Source organism: Ooceraea biroi, chromosome 3 (assembly GCF_003672135.1).
Source record: "Ooceraea biroi isolate clonal line C1 chromosome 3, Obir_v5.4, whole genome shotgun sequence".
Taxonomy (NCBI): Eukaryota; Metazoa; Arthropoda; class Insecta; order Hymenoptera; family Formicidae; genus Ooceraea; species Ooceraea biroi.
The window spans coordinates 3,361,121-3,387,206 of NC_039508.1; the positions used below are offsets into that span (position 1 = coordinate 3,361,121).

The 26,086-nt window shown below is 52.0% G+C and overlaps 1 protein-coding gene across 1 annotated transcript; it reads left to right on the top strand.

Moving 5' to 3' along the window:
* The first annotated feature begins 1,213 nt into the window (after positions 1-1,213).
* LOC109611098 lies at positions 1,214-3,338 on the top strand. The gene is made up of 2 exons (XM_020032280.1): positions 1,214-1,969; positions 2,078-3,338. Coding segments are annotated over exons 1-2 (423 nt in total). The 5' UTR covers positions 1,214-1,548; the 3' UTR covers positions 2,080-3,338.
* Positions 3,339-26,086: the final 22,748 nt, after the last annotated feature.

Here is a 26,086-nt window from a genome sequence, read left to right on the forward strand (position 1 = left end):
GGGGTTCACGAGGAAACCCGTGAAAGCGGGAAAGGTGGCGAGATAAGAGGGACTCGTGGATGGACCCGGAATCGCGTCACGGGTCACGGTGCGAGTGACTCGTGTAACTCGAAACGGCGAACCCGGAGCTGACTGTTGCAGCGAGGCTCCTGCTTGCGCATCTCCTATGCCTCTCTCTTCCTTCCCTATTTATCTCTCTTTGTCTCCTTCTTTCTCCGTCTGTCTTCTCTTTTGATCCAAGCCTCCACTTCGCTCGTGAGTGCGTCGTTATGTCGTGAAGGAATCGTCAGCGAGACGCGACAGCAGCCACGGCAACAACGACGAGGGCCATCAACGGCGCCAAACGTCCTGCCCGGGCAGTGTCGGTCACTCGGGATCACCTCTCGCGCCTACGTGTAAGGGATACTCTCCGCGGTCGGTACGCGTACCGGCCCGTATGCGATGCAGACGAGAGAAACTGGATAGAAACGAGTAGTGGTCCCTGATCCGACTGGTAGAATAGGACCGAACGGAATGAGGAAGGAGAAACTGTATGCCACACTGGTGTCGCAGAATAAAAGGGCGCTCGTGAGAGCGCGAGGAAACGAGGCGGCGCGGCGCGACGCGGCCGGAGACAGGGAAGCGCCAATCCTACAAACGAATACACGGGGAGACACACGAGAGCACGGATCTCCGGGCTTTCTCTCTTTCCTTCTCTCTTCCTAGTACGCTCCTCGGCAATCTTTGCCGAGTCCGCGGGTGAATGCAAATGAGACAAGCCGCGCATCGGTTAACCACCGCCGCCACCAGGGAAGACGCTGCGGCAGATCCATCCTCCGTATCCGGATATCATCGCTCTCCGCCGAGGCCGATGCCACTGACAGGCGTCCCGTCATCCAATCTCATCCGCCTCGCTCATCGTTGCGCGGCTCTTTTTACGCGAAAATCGCCAGCCGCATTACCGTTAAGGAAGAGCGGTCAGTGGCAGTGATTTCCGCGGGTACGTAGGATTATACGTCTGTCCGTTGCGAGGGAATTGAGCCGTTGACTGGGACGACGTCGGGTACGAGTCCATGTCTCGCTTGCATCGCGAAATAACAGAATCCGCACGGAAGCGGTCGGCAACGCGCAGCGCGAGTCCACCCACTTGCGTCTAATAACTTAATAGGGAAGCTAGAATTCTCAATCCGAAACTCGCGCGATTGTACGGCAGAGTCGCAGCATAATCGTCATAAGTTTCCCGGCTAATTCTAATTCAGTAGCCATTTATTGCCAGTAACTTGCAACTGTAATCGTCCGCCTGTCGCCTCGCGGCTCGGCGCACCTACGCCGGTTTCATTACCTCGCCATCGAGGCACAGCCGATAATTCGCGCAATAATTGGAAAACGGCGGAACAGTGAAGAACCGTTGCGCTCGTTTTCGCGCGCGCGGGAGAGCTTGCATACATACGCGAAATCCGCTCGCGCGCACTCGCGAGAATCGAGGAAGTAACGTCGAAGCGACTCTCTCTCTTTTTCTCTCTCGCGTAGCCATCGCGCCAGCGTCCTCGGGAACTTTATGGCTCATGAATGAAACATGGGCCTAACCGTACATTCGCGAGTCCTACGTGTTGCAACGGTGGCTTAATGTATGCCGCGATCGCGAAAAATGGCGAACCGATAAATGGAATTAAGGCGGGGATCCAGGCGTCGTTGTCTCTGTGTCTCGTCTTGATAGCGTGGCGCAACGAAGAAGACACGACAACGACGACGACGACGTTTGCAACCGGGAGCGGTTGCGACATGAATCGCCGATTCCACGACGGCGCTAAGAGCTTTCGCAATCTGGCGCGCAGACAGTCGCCGTCGTCGAATAGGGCGAGGAGAGCAAGCGGACGAGTCACGAACGATTCAGGAACGAGTCGTGGATCGAACGCGGACGAAGAGAGCAGTGAATTAGCAGAGCGAAACATAACATCGCACGAAATGATCGAGTTGTTCGAAGCGAAGTGTGAGATATCTGATTAATAAAAATAAGAAAGTGGACGTAATCTCTACACAAACTATAGTGATGGCATCCACCATTAATTCGTACTTCTTTCTTTCTCTTTTTTTGCAGAAGCAACGTCTGAACGAGAAGAAGGCGAGTTGCATCGAAACGACCGTGACAAAGTGATTTTTCAACACGTTACAAGGCCCTCCGATGTCCCAGTCGATCGACTCGCGTCTCAACGAGGATACGGGGTGAATTAGGTATAAGGACCGATAGGGCCCACCCGGCCGACCTCTCGTCCTCCTCGGAAGCGAGTGTCTCTGGTCGTCGTAAAGAGCGCGGCCGGAGCTCTCTCGCCTCGGCCCGTTTAACCGCTTAATGGCGGGTCAAGCGGCAATAACGCCGCCAAATAATCATAAAAAGGCGGCTGGTAGCAAACGCGGAACCCCCCGCCGAGCTCGTAGCGCCGCTGCAGCGTCACATTAACGTTCTCGACGGCGACGACGTATCTTATGCCGGATTTTCATGGGGATGTTCTTCACAATGCGTCCATGAAATCATTTCGCCAATTTTCTATGCATTCTTCAATTAAATCTTTTTTTTGCAGCTAAGGATATTTCGAAAAATGGCAAAGTGTGTATACAGAAAAGTTCCATAGCAATTGAGTAAGCAATATTATGAAATTAATAATTCACTCGACGCATATCGAGTATGTAAAACTAAAGTATGAGATAATCTACCACTTGGAAATTCACTTGGAATGATCTATGCTGACTTTGACTCTGTTCGGTTGTGTTTTATAGGATCCTCTCGCCGCCATCGTCTCTACCGCCAACGAAGAACGATCGAGGGGAAGCGAGGGGAAACGAGGAAACGAGCGAGCGATTCAACGGGAGGAAACGAAGCGTGGCAGTGACTGCAGCACGCGGTGGGCCAGGAAAATCACGCTCGACCCTCGGCCCTGACCCATGAGGCCCGCGCAGTAGCGGAGGAGACGCCGTGCTAAAGACGAGATCTCGCTGATGGTGTATCCTTCGATGGTGGCACGACGAACGTTCACGGACGAAGCAGCGAGATAGCCTCGCGCGGATTAATTCCTCTAAACACCGCCGGTCGGACAGCACTCGCAACAGGGACGACAGGATTACTTAACGTTGAGTTCTGCGGATCTCATCGAGTAGTGATACTGTACAAATCGCATAAAAGATCATTAAAACTGACGCTAATAATAAAAAGATTAGATAAAGAGATAAAACGAAAGTAACGGAAGCCTCCAAAGATTCCAGCGAGGACGAACGGTCTGATGCACGGAGAAATCAATGAACAACCGATTCGAGGAACGTGAACGACGACGCAACCCGCAATCAGCGGAATATCTCGCACGAGTCCGCCAGGCAACGGTTTCGATCCCCCTTCAGCTTGCTGCGGCGTCTCGTCTAATGCGGAAGGTGGACGAGCAGTCTAGAGAGACGATGGTTCGCGATCGCGATGTCTCGTACGCGTTCGTGAGCGCGATGCGTAATGAGCATGGGGCAACATGGGATCAACAACGGTGGTCGAGCAGAGAAAGGAAGAAAGACAGAGAGAAGCCGAGAGGAAGACCCCCCGGGGTTGCGCGCTTCGGCGTATTGCTCTCGACGATCGGCTCGATTTAATAAGCATATCGCAAAACTCTATGATTACGAAAGCTCGCGAAAGCGTCGGAAAGCTGGGCACGCTGTGATGATCTTCATTTCCAATCCACGGTGGAGCCAGCGAGCCCTTCTTAATTGACGGAGAATCGAAGGGGGATGAGGTGGGTGGGTTTTGGGGAGGGTCCCGCTCGCATGGGAATTATTTTTAATAAGGATCCTTGTGCCCCGCGCACATACGGCGCCTCCTCCTTCTCTACCTCCTCCATCTCCTCCTTGTCTACCATCTCATCCTTCCTCGGCTTTCAATCTTCACGGGGCTTCACGTACGTGACGTGTATATATCGATTAACAAGACTCGAGTACAAAGAACGCCTCGCAGGTATGAGTCCACTTATGAGTACAGCCCGACAGTTTTTTGTGCGGGCAACTAACGCATTTACATTGGCGCGGCGCGACGTTGACGAGAAGCTACGGTACAGCTGCAAGTCACCGTTGACGGTTTATCGAAAGGCCCGTGTATTTCCACGTCGTAATGAAGAACAATTCGAAACGTGAGATTTGCACGACATTCGAAGAAAGGAGACCTTCGTCGGTAACATCCGGTGCCTTCCCCTTCGACCGTCCCTCACCGCAGATACAGACAGACGAGTCAGACCTCAAAGGGGTAGCTCTATAATCATAATTTAGCCGTAATTACATTTATGACCCACTTTGCCCTCGTAAATTGTCTACGAAGATCGGGGTTCTGGTCGTTGTTATTACGCGCCTCGGATGCCACGGACGATCCTTCTCCTTTATTCCCCTCCTCCTCCTCCTTTCTTTCTTTTCTTTTTCTTTTCCTTCTTCGCCAACTTCACCAGTCTCCTTCCTCATCGTCATCGTCATCGTCGTCGTTGTCGTCGTCATCTTCGTCGTCGTCCTCTTTTCGACCATGCGCGGTTATTAAGATCGTGATTGGAAGAGGCGAACAGGCTGGTTCGTCAGGTGGAGCGAGTTCCGCCACCCTGACTAATCGAGAGTAGTGATAATCCAGGTTCGGAGGAAACGATGGATTCCAGGTATTCGTCTCTTTCTGAGGAAGACCAATATTCTGCCGAAAATTAGTCCTCGGAACTTATTTGCGGAGGTACCGCATTAACCTCCGGGCGCTTTAATCTTGGAACATTTCGTCGGTTAATTGAGAGACTCCGCGATTTTTTCTCACCGTGGAGTACACGGAAGCGCACTAAAAAGGACGGCGGCCGATCGGTTCTCGGGCAGCGGGATAAAGGTGCGTATCAAACCCGAATATATTGACGCGACATGTATACTCGAGATAATTACCTGTCTCTTATCTTGTAAAGAAGACTGGCGTATTGTATTAATACACTAAAGTAAGTACAACGCACAAGTTTGTGCAAAATTACGATACCATTTCCGTCTGCACGACGTTTTAAACGATGTACCTGTTAATCCTTATGTTTATACTTTTAATCGATACGTCATTCAAAAAAAATTACTAAAAATGTTTCCGTTGAACATTTCCAGCTAATAAAATGAAGTAAAAATTAATAACCACGTGCGCTGTGCGTCTCTGGGTCAACCAATTTCGTACACGTATCCGAGCATATTCATTCAGGGGGATGTAACGAAAAACAAAAAGAATACCTTTATAATGATTGACAAGCACTTTGATAGAGAGAGGCTGAGGCAGGAATGAAGGTGTTTGCGAATTTCTGGTGGCTCGTCGGTCGAGACGCGATCAAGGGAGCGGAAGTCGCGCGATTTGAGAGTTAATAAGGTTCGGGAGTCACGTCAGGGGAGGCGAGAGGTCGAGATAAGGTAATCGGCGATCGATTTCGCCGCAAGAAGGCGAATTCGTCGACCGGTGCCGGAAACGGTGGGGACTGCTTTTCGTGGAGGGCGAAAGAGTGTGGAGCGGGAGGGAGTGGACGCATTCCTGCCGCGATGAGACGCGGTCCCATTGGCTCCCGAGATGGCGGAGCGTCACACCGGTTGGCCGCCTTAATAATATGGTACGGCTGGCCAGGCAGCACCGAGGACTACCACTGCCTTACCTACCTACCTACCTCCTTCGGCGTTCCGCGGCTTACCCACGGGAGGTTGCTGCCGCATGGTTGTACCCCATACCCAACAGCTACCCGATCGTTATGTTACCCCCACATCGCATTACGCTCGCGTTCCACGCGATACCGCACGACCGAAATTTCCCCGCGTCGAGTCGCCAACCCGAGGCCACAGGGAGATTCGCGTTTGAAGACCTTCGAATCATCCTGCGCACGAGTTTGATACGAGTTTTAGATCGAGTTAGACTACCCCAACAACTAGCTCAAGGAGCGAATTCATTGTGAAGGAACGGAAAGATTTCGTGCAGTTAAAGTCAATCACGTTCGTTTCCGCGAGGTGCTGAAAGGGCAATTTCGAAACGTTGATAAGATATTCAAATGTCATTTCCAGAGAGTAATTTCCATTTCCGACTATTCGGAAAACCACGTCGTGAGTGTTGCAAGCGCGAAAGGAATGCGCGAGAACGTAGGATCCAGGGATACGACAGTGTACGCGGGGATTAATATCCGCATGCTCGCGCGAACGTTTCGAATACTTCTCGTCACTACAGCTTAGCGCGTACATCAAGACGAAATCATTCGTACATAGCAATCGAGCACCGACAAATACGCGGATCAGAAGCGGTATAAATCATAGTCAACGAAGGCGGTGTATCCCTTCGCGCCGATTCTTCATTCCAAGGATACCCCTGCTAATAGCGGCGGAATGCCGAGGCACGGCCGAGGACGGACTTTTTCAGCCGCGACAATTAAGCACGGGGGAACGCACGAGCCGCCACGAGTTTCATCTTTTCAGATGTCTTCGACGTTAAATGCGATCGTATCGGCGTGGTGGCGGCAGAAAAAGCGCGAGCAAGACATTTAGGTAGCTCTCGCCGCGCTCGGTGCTCGAGCGCCGAAGGACGCATTCGCGCAAATTTCGTAGTCGGGCTTATGATTACTTCGCGCATAACCTGCCATTATGTATATTACCGTCTCTCGCGCATTTCGTCCGTGGGCTTCCGATGTTCGTGCGGCGAAAGATAGACAGAGAAAGAGAGAGAGAAAGAGAGCATGTACGGCGCGGCGAACATATACGAGAGAGCACCGGGTATACATTTGGCTGGAACGGAGGCATAAATAATACGGTCTCGCCGGGAGCCAATCTTACGGTAGTAGACACACCGTGGTAGCCGCCGGTACGATGATTAAAACTTGCTCATAGTTACATGATCGATCCCTCGCATTACGTCGTACACGCGCGCACACGCGTCATTATTGTGCCGCAGGAGTTCTGCGCGCGCTCCTTTTACGAGCTGTCGAAATATTGTCTCGTCGAGGCTGAAACACGATGAAATATTCCTTCTTTTTTCTAATGCTTCTTTAAGAGTGGCCACGAGGTATCGCACTCTCTACGCAGTCCACTCTTTTGTCGAGGCTCCCTTTAATCGACAGGCAAGTGCCACGTTCGCGAAATCGCAAATTACGCGAACTTTACACTGGCGTGTCCGAGGACGACGATCGGACACGAAAATCTTGTCCGGCTCCGTGTCGTTCATCGGAATTCGCTCTCGTCGAATCTGCCATTACGAAGCGAACCCGATCGCGTAGCAAGCAAGCCGACCGGAAAGGTAGGACCAGCCGGCCGGACGAGGGAGAAAATAAAATTCGTCGAGGCTCGGTAATACGTTTCGAAACAATTACGCTATGCTCGAACGCGCCCGATGGCTACGACGATCGCTTCGCATATACGTCCTTTGCTCAGCGGCTGCCGTGTGACCGTGAAAAAAGGCTGGATCGCAAAAAGGCAACGCGACAAAGGTCCTCGTTCACCTCCGGCTAACCGGTGTCCCTGTTTTTTCGCCGGATCCCTTACCGCCGCCATCGCGGCGCTTGTGGTTGATTTCATTGTCGGGAGTATCATTCTTTCCACTTGATTTCGGACGAAAATCGCCTCGATCTCACCGCCGCGATGTTTCTTGCTTTGCTGCAATGTCGACTGCGAGCTCGTAGTAATCGCCACCTAAAGCCAAGCCGGGGAGAAACCAAGCGCAGGTTCGGAGAACGAAATTACACGTCGCGCGGGCTTGAAGAGAAAATGAAAAAGCGCGGCTGGTATTTCGCATATAACGACGGACATCGATGGATATCCATCCAGTTGACGTGCGTGTTCGCACCGCCGACGCGCTTACGTCTCGCTCGCAACACTCGCTTTCGCGGCTTTCGCTTGCAAAATCGCGCGCGAGACTGCACAATTAATCGTTAACGACCGCAGTACTTGGCGCGAAGGAATCCAAATAAATAAGCGGATCGTGGACGGGACACGACTCGCGCTCGCAGCGTTTATGAAAGTATAATAAAGCAGTCGTAAACGCGCCGCGTTCTCCACTCGTCGATGATCGCAAGTGCAAAGAATTCCGTCGCATCGGCGTTCTCGCGGCTTTCGCCTCGCGCGACAAATAAGCGTGGCGACATTACGTGACCGTCGATCTCGCGCGTGCTGTACGCGCAAACGTCTCGACACCGCTTGGTTGACCTCTGACGATTTGATCTCCGCGATCGGGCGATCGTTACGAGCGTGCACGGCGAACGACCGCGAGACGACGTCCGACAGCTGTCCCTCCCGGGGAGGACAATGGACGCGACAAGTCGTCGCGATTTCCTCCTCGTCGGTTGACGACGAGGATAACAGGACCGCGGCTGCGGCATGGGGCACCGTAACCCACCTCGCGGAGCCAGGGAGCCGGTGCCCCATGCTGCAAGCGAGCGCGATCGGTCTCTGACCGTGTTTGCGATCGCTTGGGAGCGCGCTAACAAATCGTCCGTCGGCGCGGCGTGTAAACCTGCCCGCTCGTACTGTTAAGCGGTAATGGCCGGACAGGTTATCAGCGGCCGTTGCAACAAGTCGGATCTTTACGTAACGACCGCTGTCAGTCCACCGCCAAGTTGCCCTCCCTTCGTCCGCTTCGCAGGGGTCCGCCGTCGCCCATACAAGTGCACGGGGCTCTTCGTATCGTAGATGCAACGTCCAAGGCTTCCCGATGGTATCGCGCCGAGACTCGCGGGACATCCCGTGACAAGGACGATCGCGGAGGATCGGCCCCGAGCAAATGCAATTGTTATCGCGATCCACCTCGGGCGTCATACACCTTGCGCGCTCACGTGCGTTACACGCGGCTCCGCAATGTGTTACGGTCATGGCGAGAGGAAAATGGAAACGTGAGAGTCTCTCGGGTACACGAGACATTCTAAGGCATCGGCGCCTTTTACCGTGTACCGCGGTGTGTGGTTGAATAACGATTACTTGATGCATTACGTGCCGCGGCGCATTAGCGCGAGAGATTAAGAAACGAATCATTATTCTCTTCGATTGTGCACATCGCGCGAGAGAGGGAAAGGTTAAAGTTTACAAGACGGTGTGGAATCGTAGGTAGAATCTAACTGAGGCTGACGTATCGGTATGTATAAGTTAATTTGTCGAAGAGAAACGAAAGAGGAGGGGGGATGGGGACGTGTAATTCCTGGCGCGCTGACGCGCAAAAAAGGAGCAACGTGGGAACGTTATTATCGCGATGTGTGCAGTACGGTGTGGGATCCAATCTCCCGTCCGTTCGTAGGACGCGTCACGAGGCGAACGTAAGCGGGATTACCCATTCTTGCGAAAAGATTGCGAAAAGGAGCGGGAAAAAGAAAGTGGCGAGTAGCGGGCCCGAAAACGACTTTCGATTGTACGAACCGTGGTTCGACTGGACGGACGTGAATGAGGGATCGGTACAAACGCTATCATTACCACGTTGAAACGTCCGTGAACTTCCAATTAACTCGGCGCGGGGCCATTCTCGCACATACAATATATTCCCCTCAACCACCATCACAGACAGCCGCGCCGCCGTACACTGATTTTCGGTTAGCCGGGCCGTCTCATCGGGTCGAGCTGGACTCATCGCGACTACGTCATGACAACGGCGATCACGAGGAGCGTACGTACGCGAATGTGTATTATTAACGCGCACCAGGTCTGGTCGGTACGACCACGCGGCGGATCCCTTCACGCCGGGGAGGGATATCATCCCGGACATCATCATGGACGTCTACATTGTGCGCTACCAGTTTGGCCCACGGGCACCATTTTTGCGTGGCCGACGGACGTTCCAATAAAATCGGTACGTCAGACAATTTTCGGTTACGCGTGATCTCATTAAGTTGCCCGTAGAGGCCCGTCCCGCCCCACCTCTCCCTCTGTCTCTCTCCCTCCCTTCCTCTCCCCTTTCTTTCTTTCTCTCTCTCCTTTGCTCTCCCCAATCTACGCTTCCTGTTCTTTTCTTCGCTTCCATCGCGCCGCGGCCGCTTACCGCTTACCTCGATATCCGCGTATCTCTCGAACCGAGTCGGCTCGAACAGGACGATCATTATTTCAAAATCGCTCGAAATATTAACGCAAAAAGTGTATCTCGCATCTTGCGGTGGCTCGGCTGTGCGAGAGCAGCCTTGCTTGCTTCCCACCGGTTCCAGCTGATCGAGTCGCCGATTGTACTCGAGCCTTGAGACCGCCGCGAGTATACTCGCGTGTATTCGCGCGAGCGTATACGTACTCGCCATCAACCGGTAACGGTCATTATCGGGTATATAGCGGGTACGACGTGGCGAGCACGAGCGAGAACGAGAGATGTATCGATGTGGGCGAACAATTTTCGCGGAAACGACGGGAGAACGGTAAAGAGAAAATAACGGACGGAAGTCAGGTGCGGAGGGTTCATTGGCGAAGGAGAGGGATGAATGATGGGCCACGGGAGCAGCGGGGCACGGCGAAAGAAGGAAGTGGCAAAAGGTGGGTACCGCTCGCGAACGATACGCGGATAAAATGGCGGAGATCGCGTCTCTGCGGTGAACCACTCGCGAACGAAGATCACGGGGAAGAGAGAGGAAGGATGGGGATTCAAAGGCAGAATGCGAATGACGATGGAGCGGGAGAGAAAGGAAGAGGAAGAAAGAGGCTGCTGAAAATCGCGGCGACGCGGCAAAGACGGGCGAGAAAGACGGAGGTGGTAGTGGCGATGGTGGTTATGGTGGTGGCAACGAGTCCCGGGAGGTGGCTTAAAAATGAAGTAATATGGTAAAAATATGGCGGGCAATTTTCAAGGGGAGACGCAGGCGAGCCTGTAGCTGAGCCGAGCTTGGGACCAACACGCTGACGGGCAGAAGCTCGCGCGAGGGTGTGTTGGTGCACGTCGATGCACGTAATGTCGGTAGGCCCCGGTGAGCTCCGGTAGATACGCCTCGCTCGATCCGGCAGCGTAAAGATGGTCGTCCGAGATAGCGCAAAGTTAATAACGGACGAACAGATAGACGCGAACGACGTGCGGCTTTACGGGACGGGCGAAACCGCGGCTATTTTTCTGCGTCCGGTCGCTCGCGCGACGCGCGCAGCTGCGAAAAACCCGCAAGCGCAAGTGGAATTACGATTTGCGAAGCAATTCGCGGTCCGGACGACGTAAACGCCTTGTTTATCGTCGCCGGGGACGAAGCGCGTTGCACGTCGCGGATTTAAAGGTATGTGGCGGTTGCCGACTCCCCCCCCCCCCCCCCGCGTTGGGACTGTTGGGACTATAAACCGCAGTTTCGAAACGGCAATCATACGACTACGAAATAAAGATAAAAAGTATCCGCGAAAACGGATGGCAAAGTTCACTTGTGTTAATTACAATTTTTCATCCCTTATCTCAGTTTCATTTATAATCGTGAATTGAAAGGAAAAATGCACGTATTGGATTCGTTTGCCAGAACGCGGAAGAACGAAGATGATCGAAGAGTCCAGCGTCGCGGAAACGCGGCGTGCGCGCGGAACGAGTGCGCGAGATTCTAATCGCGCGCAATTAAGGTTCGAGCAGTTTACGAATCGCGGCTATGAGTAACGATTCAACTCGCAACGCTCGCCGGTGCACCGGGCAAACGGTCGTTCACTCCTTTAATTATTCCCTAGACGCTTCTCGCCCGATCGGAAGGTATAAATCGCCGCTCGGGTTTTCGCACTGCTGGCACGCACGCGATTAACTCATGCCGTCTCTCGCGCTACCGCGAGGGCTCCATTTCCAACGCGCCGGCGACGTCAGAGTCGCTTATGGAGAGCACCGAACCTCTCGCGATTCGTCCTCCTTTTGCACGCTCGTAAATCTCGTAATAGTAGGTAGAGATATAGCGATGGCACTGATACGCTCGCGCGAGGTGTCGGTTACCTGTATCAATTTTGCACACGTATCAATCTTCCGAGCGATGGCTGCCTGGGTGTCTGTCTCGCGCGCGTAATATTAATGCTTCCGTACGCGGTATTAATAATCAGTCGCGGGCAGCGCGAAGTTGAATACTTGAACTTGGAATTAACGTATTCAGCGAAGAAAAGGGGAGAAATAAATCATCATTGCACCTTGCCAATGACGAAAAGCTTGATTTGGGAAAGAGAAGCTATCACTTGAAAAAATTTGACTACTCGCATTCGTAGTAGCCAGATCCGTCTCACAGTAAGGCGTGAAATTCAAGGAGCGACGCGGTTTTATTTCCGCGCCAGCGCGACCCGCGATGACGAGTGTCAAGAGCGATCCGCGCAAATTGATCTCATGATTCACCCGTCAATGATACCAGAGCGGTGCACGCGCGCGTGCATCATGTGCGTATACGCGCGTGCACGCACCCCCGTCGAGCCCGCAGCCTCCGCGCTCGCTCGAGCGTGGCGGGCATCCGCGCGCGATCGCGCGCGCGCGGCACGGCGAGTCACCGCCGGCCAGTATTATGGCTATTGGAAAAGAGCGCGTATCTACTTAGCGTCCGTGCCGTACGCGGGATTACCTGTTGCACGGCTTAAATGCGAGCTGCAACCACCCGTCGAGGTTGCCTAACTGGGTACCGGCGTCCAGTACACGCGCGACGCGTACGTATCGTAATGGCGAGCCGTATACATGCCGAGCGCAGCAACGAATCGGCGCGAGTCGTTCGATATATCGCGAAACGAGCCGTCGGGTTCTTCTCGATCGACCAGATCCGTGTTCTCCGACGCGTAGCGTAGTTTCAGAGTGCAACGTATCACTCCGAAGGGCTCCGAGGGTGCTCTGCGGGACGACCCCCAATTTTACGATTCGCATTAACGCTCCGCAAAAGAATCGAGGTCATATCGTATCCGTTATCTGCTTCGATGTCGGTCGTAGTAATTTCGAGAGGAACTGATCGCCGCGCTACTAAACATTTATTGGTAATTGTATTTTATTTTAGGCCACTGCGGAAATAATTACGCGCGAACTACGCTGGAGCTACGGCTACGGTGTCCGCGGATTCAATTAAGCTCGCGTGCGCATTAAGCGGCACGCAGCGAAAATACAACAAATTTTGCATACAATAAATCATTAAAAAAGAAATTAAAGTTCGGCCAACGTGGCGAGATAGAGTCTCATGCTAGACGCGTTCTGTGCACCGGCAACGACGATTTTACACCTACCGCAAGGTGCAACGGTCCTAACGACTTTAGCGCGGCAAATAGCCATGGCGCGAGTCGTCTCGCGAGCAAATCGAGGGACGACGGGTAAAGGTATCTTTCGTATAGATTGTCGATGGGAGACATCGGTCCTGCGAGGATGTGTGCACGCTCGGCGATCGCGAGCGCGCGATGATGACTGAGCGCATAGCTGCGCATCCGCGCTCACTGCGCGAGTGCGCTGCACTTACGTCATCGCATGTTGTTGTCATCATTCTGAACTCGCGTCTTCACGACGCAAGACGACGCGATCGCCGTCCGTGCGTTTGTGTCACACGTGCCACGCGTGCCTTCGACGGGCTCTCGAGGTGATCGTCTTTACACCCGTTGACGTTCCGTCGTGGCGTCTCACGTTTTCGAGCCTCGGCAACAATGAGCTCGTTCATCGATCCGGTTTGATCCCTCGGCGATGATCCCCGCGAGACTCGGGAGAGGCGAGAGAAAGGGAGGGAAAAAAAACGCACGGCACGTCGCAATCCAGCAAAACAGACTTGTTAACTCGTTAAGGACTGTGCCGGCACCACACGTGTGCGTGGTGCAAAAAATCAGCCTCGGCGTGTAATAATCGATATAACGTTCCCGTGTAATACGATCGGCATCGCGCTTGATCTTGATCGACTCGATTAATTCATTTCAGCCGGATGCTGCGTTTTGCGTAATTCATGTCATATCTCATAGGTCATACTTGGCACAGGGGGAGAACTAATTTTAATCATAGAAAGGAAGGCTTCCTCAGAAGCAAATGCGTAATAGATACATTCAAATAATTATTACAATCGAGATTGATCAACGAGAGCTGATAAAAGCCATCGCGAAGCGATCGTAAGATTACGCGCGCTGCACTTTCACAGAGGAATAAACTAACGCGATATTTTGGAAGGAGACAAACGACGCGTGATCAATTTGTGATACTTGGATGTGATAGCACGCGTCAGGCCCGAGAGAACTCGATTTTCAGCGGTCGGTTTGTAGACAGAACGAAGCACGCATCGACAGTCCGCAATTATCGTAGTAACAAATAGCTGTTGATTGTACGGCAAAGCCGCAGGTTTAGTACCTCTAATCGTGGGGTCAACCTTTCGAGAACGGACGCGGCCGCGCCGCGCAATTTATAACGCGTCGCGCGCAATCATCGCGGATGAAACCCCCCGTTATACCGCGCAGGCTCCGCATGAGACAAATGAAATTAATTGATTTCGCCTCCAGTGCGGATCCTCGGCGTGTAGTCGACCGGACGAATAACGAATGCTTTTCTTAAATATTCAGGCGTCGAGCATTACGCGCCGTTGAAAAAAATGACGATTCGCTCGGCGAGGATTGATTTTGCGAGCGTTCAGGCTTGTGTCGTTCACATTGAAATCGGTTTCATCGTCGTTGTAATTGCCTCTGCGCTCGGGCATCTCGATTTTAATACGCGACCGATAAGTCGACGGTCGCGACGGTTCACGCGCATCGGAGACCGTTCCGCGCGAGGATGTATCTTCTGATCGCATCGCGCGGCGCGTTAGTATCAAGGTTACGGCATAGGATCCCGGGGTCCGGATCCTCATTTACATATCTCATTGACGAGCGGGAGGGACCATTAAGGAGTCCGTAAGAACGCGGTCGCAAGACCGACGCGCGTTGCCATCGCCGAGGCATCGGCGATGCTGGGAGCCGGCGCGGTAGACGTAATAACAGCTCGAAAACAGCACGATGACCTCGGCCATCGACACCGAAAGTTCCACACGTCCAGCTCCTTCCTCCCTTCTTCTCCCCTTCCCTCCGCGGCCGTTTCACCCTCCTGCTTCCCCCTGACATCCTGACTCCCCGCCGATACCATGGTTGAAACGGGCTCAGTGTTGCGTCTGATTACGGCCCTATAACCGCGGCGACCCTTCGCGCGTTCTCCTTTCTGCTCCTTCCGCGAATTCTGCGGACGTGCTCCGAGCGATCGTGGTCGCATCCAGGAGCGTACCAAGCTTTCCGCGTGCAGCGACGAGCTGCTGCATCGCTCGGGCGAGAGAACGGGATCGCGTCGTGCCATCGAAGGGAGTATAACATCGCTGTAAAGGGCGGTCGAGTGGGATGACCACGGAACAACGAACTTTCGGCGTCGGTGAGGCGCGCGGGACGCCGAAAGAGGACGGCGGGAGGGACGGAAGATAAAGGGGGCGGAACGAGCGCAGAGATTCAATTACGATCGATCGGCTCGCTCCGCTCTGGACAAATACCGTCCGCGCGAGATAAGGAGGCTCATTTCATTTGCTTCCTGGACCCCGAGGGCTATTAAGGTCCCGGGTCCACTCACGGCGCTCATTGATGCGCCATTCCGAGACAGTATGTCTTGCGTGTCGCGAAACTGACTGCCAGCGGAATGTCGGACAGCTCGGAGTTATCGCTCGGAGTGTTTCCTACGAAGCGCACTGTGCAACAACAATTGTGCTCGGCATACCGTAATGTCGTTCCATGCAAATGGTATTCCGGCCATTCGTACAGCCAAGCAATAGCACTTTTGCTGGTAACGGAGGAAAGTTAACGTGGCTACGCCACTCGCCGCTGATCCAACTCGGAGAAATACGATGACGTCACAGTAGGACAGAATAAAAATTTAGATTGGTCCGTCAGACCCTATTAATCCTGCGCGAATAGATTCAATGAAGCGGCGGGATAAGATCGGAACACGGAGTAATGAATGGAAAAGCGACGGGCGCGTTCAACAAAAGGGGGAGACGAAATCGTCGGCAACGAGATCTCGATCGCGCGGGAATCAATCACGCGCATCGGTATCGGGAATGACACCAGGAACGAGTCTATTAGGCGGCCGATAACCACCGGGGCCGCGTTCCTTGGAACGCGCGGGCGCTATCGGCGGACCCCATCGACATTCCTTATCGACGCGATAATAATTTATTACCCCGTCCCAGGACGTTCTCGAACGTTTCACCGTGCCTTAAGGACGCTTGGAAAGAATACGTCGCCCCGCCCTCGATTACACCTTTGCGTAGAGGTAGAAACTGCGCGGCCGGGAAGACCGGGAGTTGACGGTCGTTACGATGTTACAGCTTCTCGTTACCGCGCATCGCTGGCAATCGTCGGGGAACATGCACGAGATGTCCCGAGGGGGCGGAAAAGGAAACCGGTAATACCTTCGTCGCGCAACAATATTCCGCCGACGACGAGCGCGGCGGTTTACGAGCGCGGGAGAGCACTGCGCCGTCCATGAGCGAGCGAGCGTTAAAACCGGGCCGCAAATAGTCGCGGTGTTGATTACGCGCGATAAGGGCGCGAATTTATCGAGTAACGCGCGATAAGTAGCTCTGCACGAAACTCGCGATCTGCAAGTATCTGCAAGACCGCGACGCAAAATGTCGTAAGCAAGAGATACTTGGCACGTAATGTCAGAACACAAAAATTATGTTTCATCCCGATAATCATCGACTGCAACGGCCGGCGTTCGTCACCGACGTCACCGTGATAGAGCGGTGAAGTGGACGAGGATGCTGCATGAGGGAGAAAGGGAGAGGCGGGGAGCGCGCGAGTTAAGCTGTGCGCGCCTCATCTTCGTAAATCGAGTCTTCGACGTCTCCCTCCGTCCACGGGCCCATTTCAATATCCCCGGCTTCGTAAAAGCAATCGCTGATTCACGGTGTAACGATCCAGGTGTATGAGGTTTGCACCTTGCCGGGCCTCACGCATCGCGCACGGATGAACGAAAGTATCCTTTCATACCGGACACGGGGATATGCAATCACGGAGATTAAACGCTACCGAAAGCACGAAAAAGGACGATCGACACGGTATAGTTCCCTTTTTTCCGTTACCATCCGAGAGAAGAGACTTCCGCGCGGGCGCGGGACACGCTGCGAACCATACAAAACGCGCGATTCTGACCCGCGCGAGATTACGTAGCAATTTTAGATAATTGCACGATCGCGCCGCGAGGCGTTCCGTATCGGCGAAATGAGGAAACCCGGCAGGATGTGGAGGAACAAGGATGATTATTTCGTAATTCCCCATTCTCTCTCAGCCGCGATCAACATGCACCCGATGTCCGATCGTCGAATGTAACGAATATCGCTTGCCGTATCCGGCATTGAAGTCACTCATCGTCTCGGTCTCGTGAGGCCAACGTTCTCGATTCTGTTGATCGCGAGTGAAACGAACGCGTCGCGGTGTTTCGAGTTCGTAACGATTTACTTTCGCGGTGGGACCCTTCATGACGTGACTCATCAGGTGCTAAAGAACCGCTCGTAAAGATCCGAAAACAATTTGTACGCCTACGTCAGTTGATGCGACGCGGATCGCGCGGTACGGCTGGGCCCCGGGCCGATCGTTTATTGATCTTTGAACCCACTGTAACGTGCGTTAATACGAGGAGTCGGCGGCGAAACGAATCGGCTCTTTCTAGAGCAGGATACGGCGAGGATCACGGTTCGTTGGATTCGGTAGTATCGTTGACGAGATCCATCAGTGGCTAATGAATCGGTCGTAAAAGTCGAGCTCTTCGATCTATATTCCCCCTCGCGTTACCGCGCCAAGATTCGTTTTAGGGCCTCGAATAATGTATGACGTGCACGTGGGCCCTTCTATCGTCCCCTTGTGCCGTGCGCGGCGTTTCTTATTGGCTCGTAATAGCTCCTCCATGACGCCGAGGCGACCGACGATACGTTACGAAGTTGTCCAATCGGCGCATGCGAATGTATTTTCTTTAACGGAGGAAACGAAGAAAAGAGAAGCGAGTGAGAGAGTGAGAGAGTGAGAGAGAGAGAGAGAGAGAGAGAAAGCGAACGAGACTCGCGTGTTGCGTTATTATTCTAACATGACGTGCGACTAATTGCAAGTTCGAGGGATCCCAATCATATCTGTCGATCATCAGCCGCGAGACATCCGTCGTTGCGCCTGCTGGAGAACGCGCGAACGCCAGCATAAGACGGATTTCCCCCCTTTCGCCCCTCGATTTTTCCTCCTTGCACGCTCTTCTTTCGCCCGGTTCTTCGGCTTCCACTCGTTCGTGCGCAAAAACTTTAATCGCGCGCCTCGACCGTAAAGGCCCTCTCCTATCTCTCTCTCTCTCTTGCTCTCCCGGACCCTCCTTCTCCGGCCCCGTCATCTCCGGCCGCCCTTTACCGTCGCCTCCACCAGGCACGTCGCTGATCGTTGCCAGCCGTGGAGCGAGTAACGACGAAAGCGACCAAAAAATCGCCGGTTGATTGTTTTACGTCCGACCGCAGAGGCAATTCGTGCGCCAGGGAAGGACGGTGACGTTGGCCGGTAGGAAGGATCACCGTCGTTGCGTCGTAGGTTCAAGGATTCAGATAATCTCCGACCTTGTGGAAACCTACTCCGCTCCTATTATACTTCTCTCGCTCTCGCTGCAAGTCGAACCACGTTGCTTCTGTCGGTCGATCGTAAATGGCGTCAACAATCACGCGTCTGTTCGCTCATCAACGTCGATGGATGTTTTATCGACGGCGATCGACCGTGCGCGATTGAAGAACGCGATTGTTCGTGGAAGATTGCGCATCTAGAAGCGATCGCGCGCGGTTGAGAGTCACTGCGCGATGAAAAGCGTGCTTTTAACGGATGCGATAACCGACTCGTTCGTCTTTCACGCAGCAGCTTCGGGAGGAATTACGCGTAATATTTTTATCGATCTTCCGGCAATGCCTTCCGATCGCGGAACGTCGGGGACGATAGTTTTACGAGCGGATAGCCCCGCGCGCGCGCGCACGCAGCAGCCCTCTAAATTTAATTAAGCGAAATAAAATAAACAATAAACGCCGCGACTTGGACTCACGGGACGATGCCAGGAATTCCCATAAATACGTGGATGTGTATTGAACCCGAAGGAACGGATGGATTCTTAGGACTGCGTGCGCAAGGATCTCAAGGACGGCGGTGCAATTTCCATTTTCCTGCAGCGGCAGCCGGCGAGCTCCGGCGTAAACCGCGCGCGCATGGTTTCTTCCTTAGCCCTGTACCCCGCATCCCTGTACCTCGCCCTCCTCCCCGGCCTGACGTCCCTCGTTCTCCCTTCGCGAGTCGTTTAGTCGACCGCAAAATTAGCCGCGAGCCGCACGAATGGTCCTTGAGCGCGATAAAATAACATCCTTTTTCGAAGCTGCACACCGAGACGAAGGAGGTTACGGGTTCCTCGCGGCTGAATCTTATTTGCGCGAAGACGCGATGACGATTACCGGCTAGGTGCGCGTCTCACCGACCGGAGGAGACCTATCCGTCGGCGGTTTCGACTTTTTCCTTGCCTCGATGGTTCCCAGATCTCACCCCGCGGGGCACTCTCAGACGGTACACGACTGTTGCAATCTCATCGTTCAGCGCCCGCGGCATTTACGCGGCACGACCGGCGATAAAGGCGGCGATGCCCCTTTTCGCCGAGCGGCAACTTGTAATTAACGCTCGGAATTATCTGGAAAAAATTCGTGTGCCGTTATGACTGGTGAATCGTAAAAGTACGCTAGAGAGGTAGTAAAAGACAGCATCGGAAGGATCAATACTCGTATTCTAAACTTCCTTTCCCGGCCAGCTACCTTTAACCGGACCTGCTTGTACCAAATCACGCGACGTGAAGAATGTTTCCGGAATTGCGAGGGAACGGGGCACACGAGAGTGGGGTACATACATACGTACGATTCTCGATTATGTATACAACGAGGAGGAACGAGGAGCAACGGACGGTTCTTCGCTGTACGGGGTCGTGCTGGCGGAAACCTCCGGACGTCTCTCGAGGCGCTAACGAAGGTACACCCCTTCGCACTCCCACCCTCGTGCGCACGGTCAAGAGGCGACAAGAGAGAACCGTTGTTCGTGTTGCTCGTGGTGGGCCTTCGTAAATGTAAATTGATCGAAGCAACGTTCATTAATTAGTCGCGAGGTGGTATGGCCATGCCGTGTTTGCCTCTTACTCGTGTCCCTTTCCTCCCGCATGATCCTGCGAGTTTGAGCTTGTTTCCGTCCGCAGAAAAATTATCGCGAGTCCTTTCGCGCCGATACAAAGCTCGAAATCGGACGGCGTTCAATGCGGTCATTGGTTGACGTACAACTAGACTTTAACGACGACACGAGAAGTTTAAACAAGCTTGTAAAATAATTTTTCGAGACAATGATATTCCATGAGTATTTAGTCCATAATAGTCCTCGTCCAATTATAAATTAATATCGCTATCGACTGAAATTTCTTACACGTTACGCCAAGCGGTAAGGCTTACCGCTTACTCTTTCTCCTCCTATTTCTCTCACCCCGCGTCTCAAACTCAATTATAAACACTCGATACGAAGAGCGATTACTCATTCGCACGAGATATGAATTCGCAAGAGGTGCACGCGCACGGAATAACTGTGCGCGCACAAAATTCACGCAACGCACGCACATTACCGCGTTTCCTGGCCTGGAGGTAATCGAGTTCGCCCTTTTACCAGGACCCATCTAATTAAGTCACCCGCGGGGCACCTGATTTATACTATTGAGTAACGAACAGCCGCCCGACGATTCCCTGCCGGTATACACCACAATGGTGCGCGCGTTCGCTATTTCCACTCGTGCTACGTGTGTGCACCATAGTTTTACCCACGTCCGACCTGCGTTCGCATGGGGTTCGCGGTCATGCTTCCGCGCGGTATTTTCTCGCACCGCGGAGAGGAGAAGCGGGCAAATGTTGCCTGGAATGTCGGCGCGGTGTGTCGGTGCGCGATGAAAAATGCCCGGGACCTCAGAGCGGTACGTGCCTCGAACAGAGGCCCACTGAGAAGGCCCCGGATATCGATTCAATAAATGCCCGGATGCCGGCGCGCACGTACACGCATATACGTGGTATATGCAATGGTAAGCACTGGAAAGGGCAGTTTTACGGGAGGGTAGAGTCAGAAGCGGACTCGGGCCCGTAGGTGCATGTACCGAGTGCAACCCGCGGGGGTCTCGATATTAATTGCCGAACTAAATACAACAACCGGTCGACCTGGCGGCGGCGATCGCAAACCGAGACGCTTCTTCCTCGAGGAGAAGCTTCCATGAAGATCTTTGTTCACGCGCGGGTCGTCCTGCTTCCTCGCTTTCCACGATGCCCTAGGATTTGGTGATCAAACGTTAGCTGGGAAAACGTTCGACGAAAGGGGCGACGACGGCCTTTAAATTACGCTCATCGGCGAGATGAATCGCCTAACGAGTTTTCTCCCGGGGAGTCCTCTCCCTTTTCCCATATTCGCCGAAATACCCCGCGGGAGCGAGAGAAACACGGGAAACAGAGTTCGGAGCGAACACCGGTACATGGACATAAATTAAGCCGACCGCGACGTACACATACGCACGCAACATGCACATGCACGACACACACGAGTCCCACCGAGCACCACACGGCGCGTTTCTCTTCCTTACACCTTACGATTAGCCACGGCGCATCCACCTTCGACCCACGACGGTGTAGGTGGTGGTGGCGGCTGGGGCAATGCCAGGATGTGTCCATGAGGCGGTTTGGAAATCGGGAAATTATGGTGGCACGGCCTGCGTTGGGTAACCTTCGTCTCAAACAATCTCGGCCCAGGCCTCGCGGGAAGAAAAGGATCATTGGGAGATCGGACGGAGGTGCAAAGGCCCGAATGGAATGTGTGACACTGTGTGTGAATCGGGCCGATGGCCGCGTTAGATCGTCGTTATAGAGCGCTCGCGGGTAATCGCTTGATTTAACGCTGCAACGTGGCGCGTAAATAAGGATCGCACGTCGCGCGGCGAGGGATTTTGAATAATCTCCTAAAGCCGAGCAACATTAGACGTGTTTAGAAAAGGACAATGAGGGACGTTGCTCCTTCTACTTATGTCTACGGATAATAACGAGGATTTTCATTACTTTCAACGGCGTCCAACCGTTGGACATCGCATTATGGCACGGCATATGGAAAATCGCAGTTCTGATTTTAATGTAATAACATAACTAAAACGAGATTGTGTAATAAGATATTAAGATCCCATCAAGAGCTCAATAATATTTCTTTCGAAATACGAATGCGAAATGATTCATGTGAAATGTTGACATTTATCGTAGCTTATTGCACTTCCTCCTTCAAAGGACCAAACAGAAGAAAAGAGTTTAACGCACGGACACGTTGATTAATCTTTGTAATATTGCGCGGGGCACACTTGGGTGGCCCAGAAAGAACGCGTAGCGCTGTCTGAAGTTATAAACAGTCGGCCACGGTCCCTTAACCCTTCTACCACAACGAGAGTAATAGAATAATATGACTACCAGCTCGCTCATTTAAATTAACTTCTCTATACATCGAATAATCTTTTTATGCAAGAATCACATGCGTTCGTCAATCGCGCCAGTAATAATGAGCTGTAAAGCAACTTGAAAGATTTGATGCAAGGCGAATGAAACTGCAACGAGTGGCGAACACGTTCAAGTGATGCGAGGATAGCGTTCGTGAGAGAGGTCAAAAGGCGTTTTTACGTCTCATCTCGTTTATGGTGATAATTAAATCTTGACTAACTCATAACGACGCCTGATATAAGACTGAAAATATCGAGCTCCGTGCTGCGCTTCGTCGTCGTTAACAAACGCGGGGCGTAACGCGGCGGAAAGTGCAATTATTAGTTCATCGAGGCAATTATTGTTGGTTATTTATGTGTGCGCGCACAAAGAACCGAAGACCTCCTGGCACAAGGACAAGTTTGATGGGAGTTCAAGGGAGGTAATACGGAGTTCTTCCGCTGGTATCGATGTTGTAACTCAAAGTCCCCACGCCCTAACAGAGATTGTCGGATTCTAATGGATTACGAGCGGTCGAAATAAAACAACACGTTACGCGAAAGTAATTAATACGCCGTTAATGCAATGGGTCGACTTACTTTTATGTCCGCGTTAACTAGCTCTTGAAGATGATGAAAGCGATGACGAACATATTCAGCGGATTATGTGCGCAGCGTATAAGCAATGACGACCATAAATAAGGAAAACATGAAGATAACCGCGCGTGATACAAGCGAAAAGTTTACTTGTACGCAGTGCAATACATTCCCTCGCACGCCATAAAAGGGTATAAAGACTTTATTGTAATTGCGTCCTTTTGCAGGCCGCCTTCATAAATTGTAGATTTTAATCGCCTCTCATGGGGATCATCGTTATAGATCAAATCAGCTAGTTTATAATGGCTCTATATTTAACATTGAATATTCCTAGACGTTGGGGAAATCGCCGTAATAGCGGACTTTATGACGACGATAACGTGCGGGCGCGTGGAACGATCGCGAAGCGATGGCTCGCGTCTCGCGCCGGAGCGAATCCGCCTCGTAATCTCGCGGGAGAGCGTCTCGACTCGTTTCGACTCCCTTTACGTTCCCGAGACCCCCACGATCCCGTGCACACACGCAAAATTCACCCCCAAGGGCAAGAGAGGCACGGTCAAGCGAGCGTGCGATGACCGAGCTCGGTAATTAACTCCCGAACGATCGCGTTAAGGCGTGAAAGTATAAAGGGCCATCTCCCTCTCGTTCTCCCTTCGTGCGTCCCTCTCGCTCTTTCGCACAGGGAACGAGAGATGCCCTCCTTCCGCTCGCCCGACCGCTCATAATCTTGAAACGAGGGTTTTTTTTTCATTCGGTCCGAGATAACGAGCGCGATTCAATCACAGGTTGTCCCTCGGCGCGCATTAGTCTGGAAGCTGGGTTAAGGACTCGCGAAGGGCAAGTTTTTCGATTCATTCGGAGCGTGTTCGAGGAGACGAGAAGTTGATATGAGCCGCTTGTGCTTGAACGATCGTACTTCCTGACTCGTAAATTGGGAATGTGTCGTCTTTTTCGCTGCGATCTATGCACGAGTCTGACAAAGTTGGATCGTGTAATTCCAGCCGGCAGAATGTATAGTCGTCGTACACCTCGACCGTCCGTGTGATATTTCATAAATTACCGAGATAAGTGGTAAACTCCCCGAATTTATTGGCTTATTAATGAACGCTCCCACGATCATCTCCCGTGAATGTCGAGTGGCGGATTGACTAGATTTCGCACACGTTGATAAATTCGCGGTCTCTAGATAATCCTGGGCGCAATTGTCATTTTTCTCGACTGATTAATGAGCAGCGCGAACGATCCGACCGAAGATCGCGGAGCGCGAATCCCGTCTTATCGCAACGGCTCAAAGCCGCGACGAACAAATGTAAATTTCAGCGTTGCGGATCGCCCGCCTCGTGCCGCGGGTCGTTTTTTAACTTTTATCGAGCACCCGCGTTGTACTTGATAATGCGTCATCTTCCCGACTAGAAATGTTGTCAGGTTTACCTAATATGTTATAAGGACCTGACGTGGTTGGCGTAAGGTAATCCTGAATAAGGTATACCTAAGAATATCCTCATCAGGTTCAAATATGACCTTTTTAGGGTTAAAATAATAAGGAACATATTAGGACCTTCTTACGTCATGCCTGATATTTCAAAGTACAAATTTTGTTAAGGTTTACATTATTAGTACCTACTAAGGATCTTATTCCTTCATCCTGATATTTTTTAAAATTTAGAGGTAAAGGTTTCCCACATCTGGTCCTACATCGGACCATACGTAGTTTATCATATTATAATGTACGTTATATACTTAATGTAGAAAGAATAGTAATTTCTACTTAATTTGCGAGTACTAATTATTTTTATATCATATACGTTTCAATGTACTCGATTATGAAACAATAAAAGACAAAAATCAACACAAGTGTGTTTCCCGCCTCTGATTCACCAAGCGACCAATAGATGGCCAGGTCAGGCGTGACGTTCTCGCAAGAAACATTTGGTTAGCACCTTACAAATAACCATCTGGAAAACCGATCCGATACTCTTTTCTTCTCTTCTTTTGGACTCTTACTTAGAACATATACTAGTAGTATATGTTCTAAGGACTCTTACACTCACCGAAAATATCAAGTTTTAGTAATCCTTTAGACGACTTGGTGCTGTCTGGGTAGTAAGGATTTAATAATTCAACCCGATATAAACCTGATGAGGATATCCAGATAAGGACCTAACTATTGTGCTGCGTTACATGACTGATCAGGTCCTGATGAATTTACCTTATCAGGACCTGATAATAAAATAAGGTCAACCTGACCAGGACCACTGGATAAATTTCTAGTCGGGTTACTGGCATCCATTTCTTAGGCCTCCTTCTTCAACCTGCTTGAATTTTTATTTATCCGCGGGTAACATATGCACAATACGCTCCGTAATTTATAATCGTACGACGGAAACGAGGATGGTATCCGGAACAAACGCAAACGTTGCAGCAGCGCAATAATTCAATCACAAATTCGATCGCATTTTCGATCATGGAAAAGAATTGATGACTATCATGGCGATTAAAAAAATCCATGACCGTTCGTTTAACCATCGGGAACTCGTAGCATCGTGCCATTTACTCTCTCATAGAAGATCTCAATTACCCCGTTTGACCCTGCACATCCCCACGCACACACATCGAGAGGGACGACATGCGGATCGTCGCGCGCGGGTGAGTCGCCGCGCGGTTAGGCGTTCGAACTTAAAAGTGCGTCGTGCGAGATGAAAACCACGACGAATCGTAATGAAAGGAGGCCTGCTGCCCTGCGGCCAGCGGCAAAGGTGTTGCGTTACCAAGTGCGTGCAGCCGGCTACCAATTGACTCACCCGCGCGCCAAGTCGTACTTGCACTACGTTCTCGGACTGCGCGCACCTCCATACTTCTAAGTTCGCTTCAGCCTGCACGACTGTGTTTATATTATCGTCGCATACGATATGTGCACGCTCGTATCGCGCGATTACATTTCACTTCTCAATGACGTGCCAGAACGCGCGCGCGTTACGAGAACTATTAGATCAAATATGACTTCTGCAACGCGTGAAACAAATCGCGTTCGCCAATATATTTTCATTCATGTTAAGGAGGGAGCGTGCTTTAGAACGCTGAAAATAAGGTATATTTTAC

Coding starts and splice junctions, on each gene's coding strand:
- LOC109611098 (XM_020032280.1), top strand. CDS start 1,549: ATGAAACATGGGCCTAACCGTACATTCGCGAGTCCTACGTGTTGCAAC.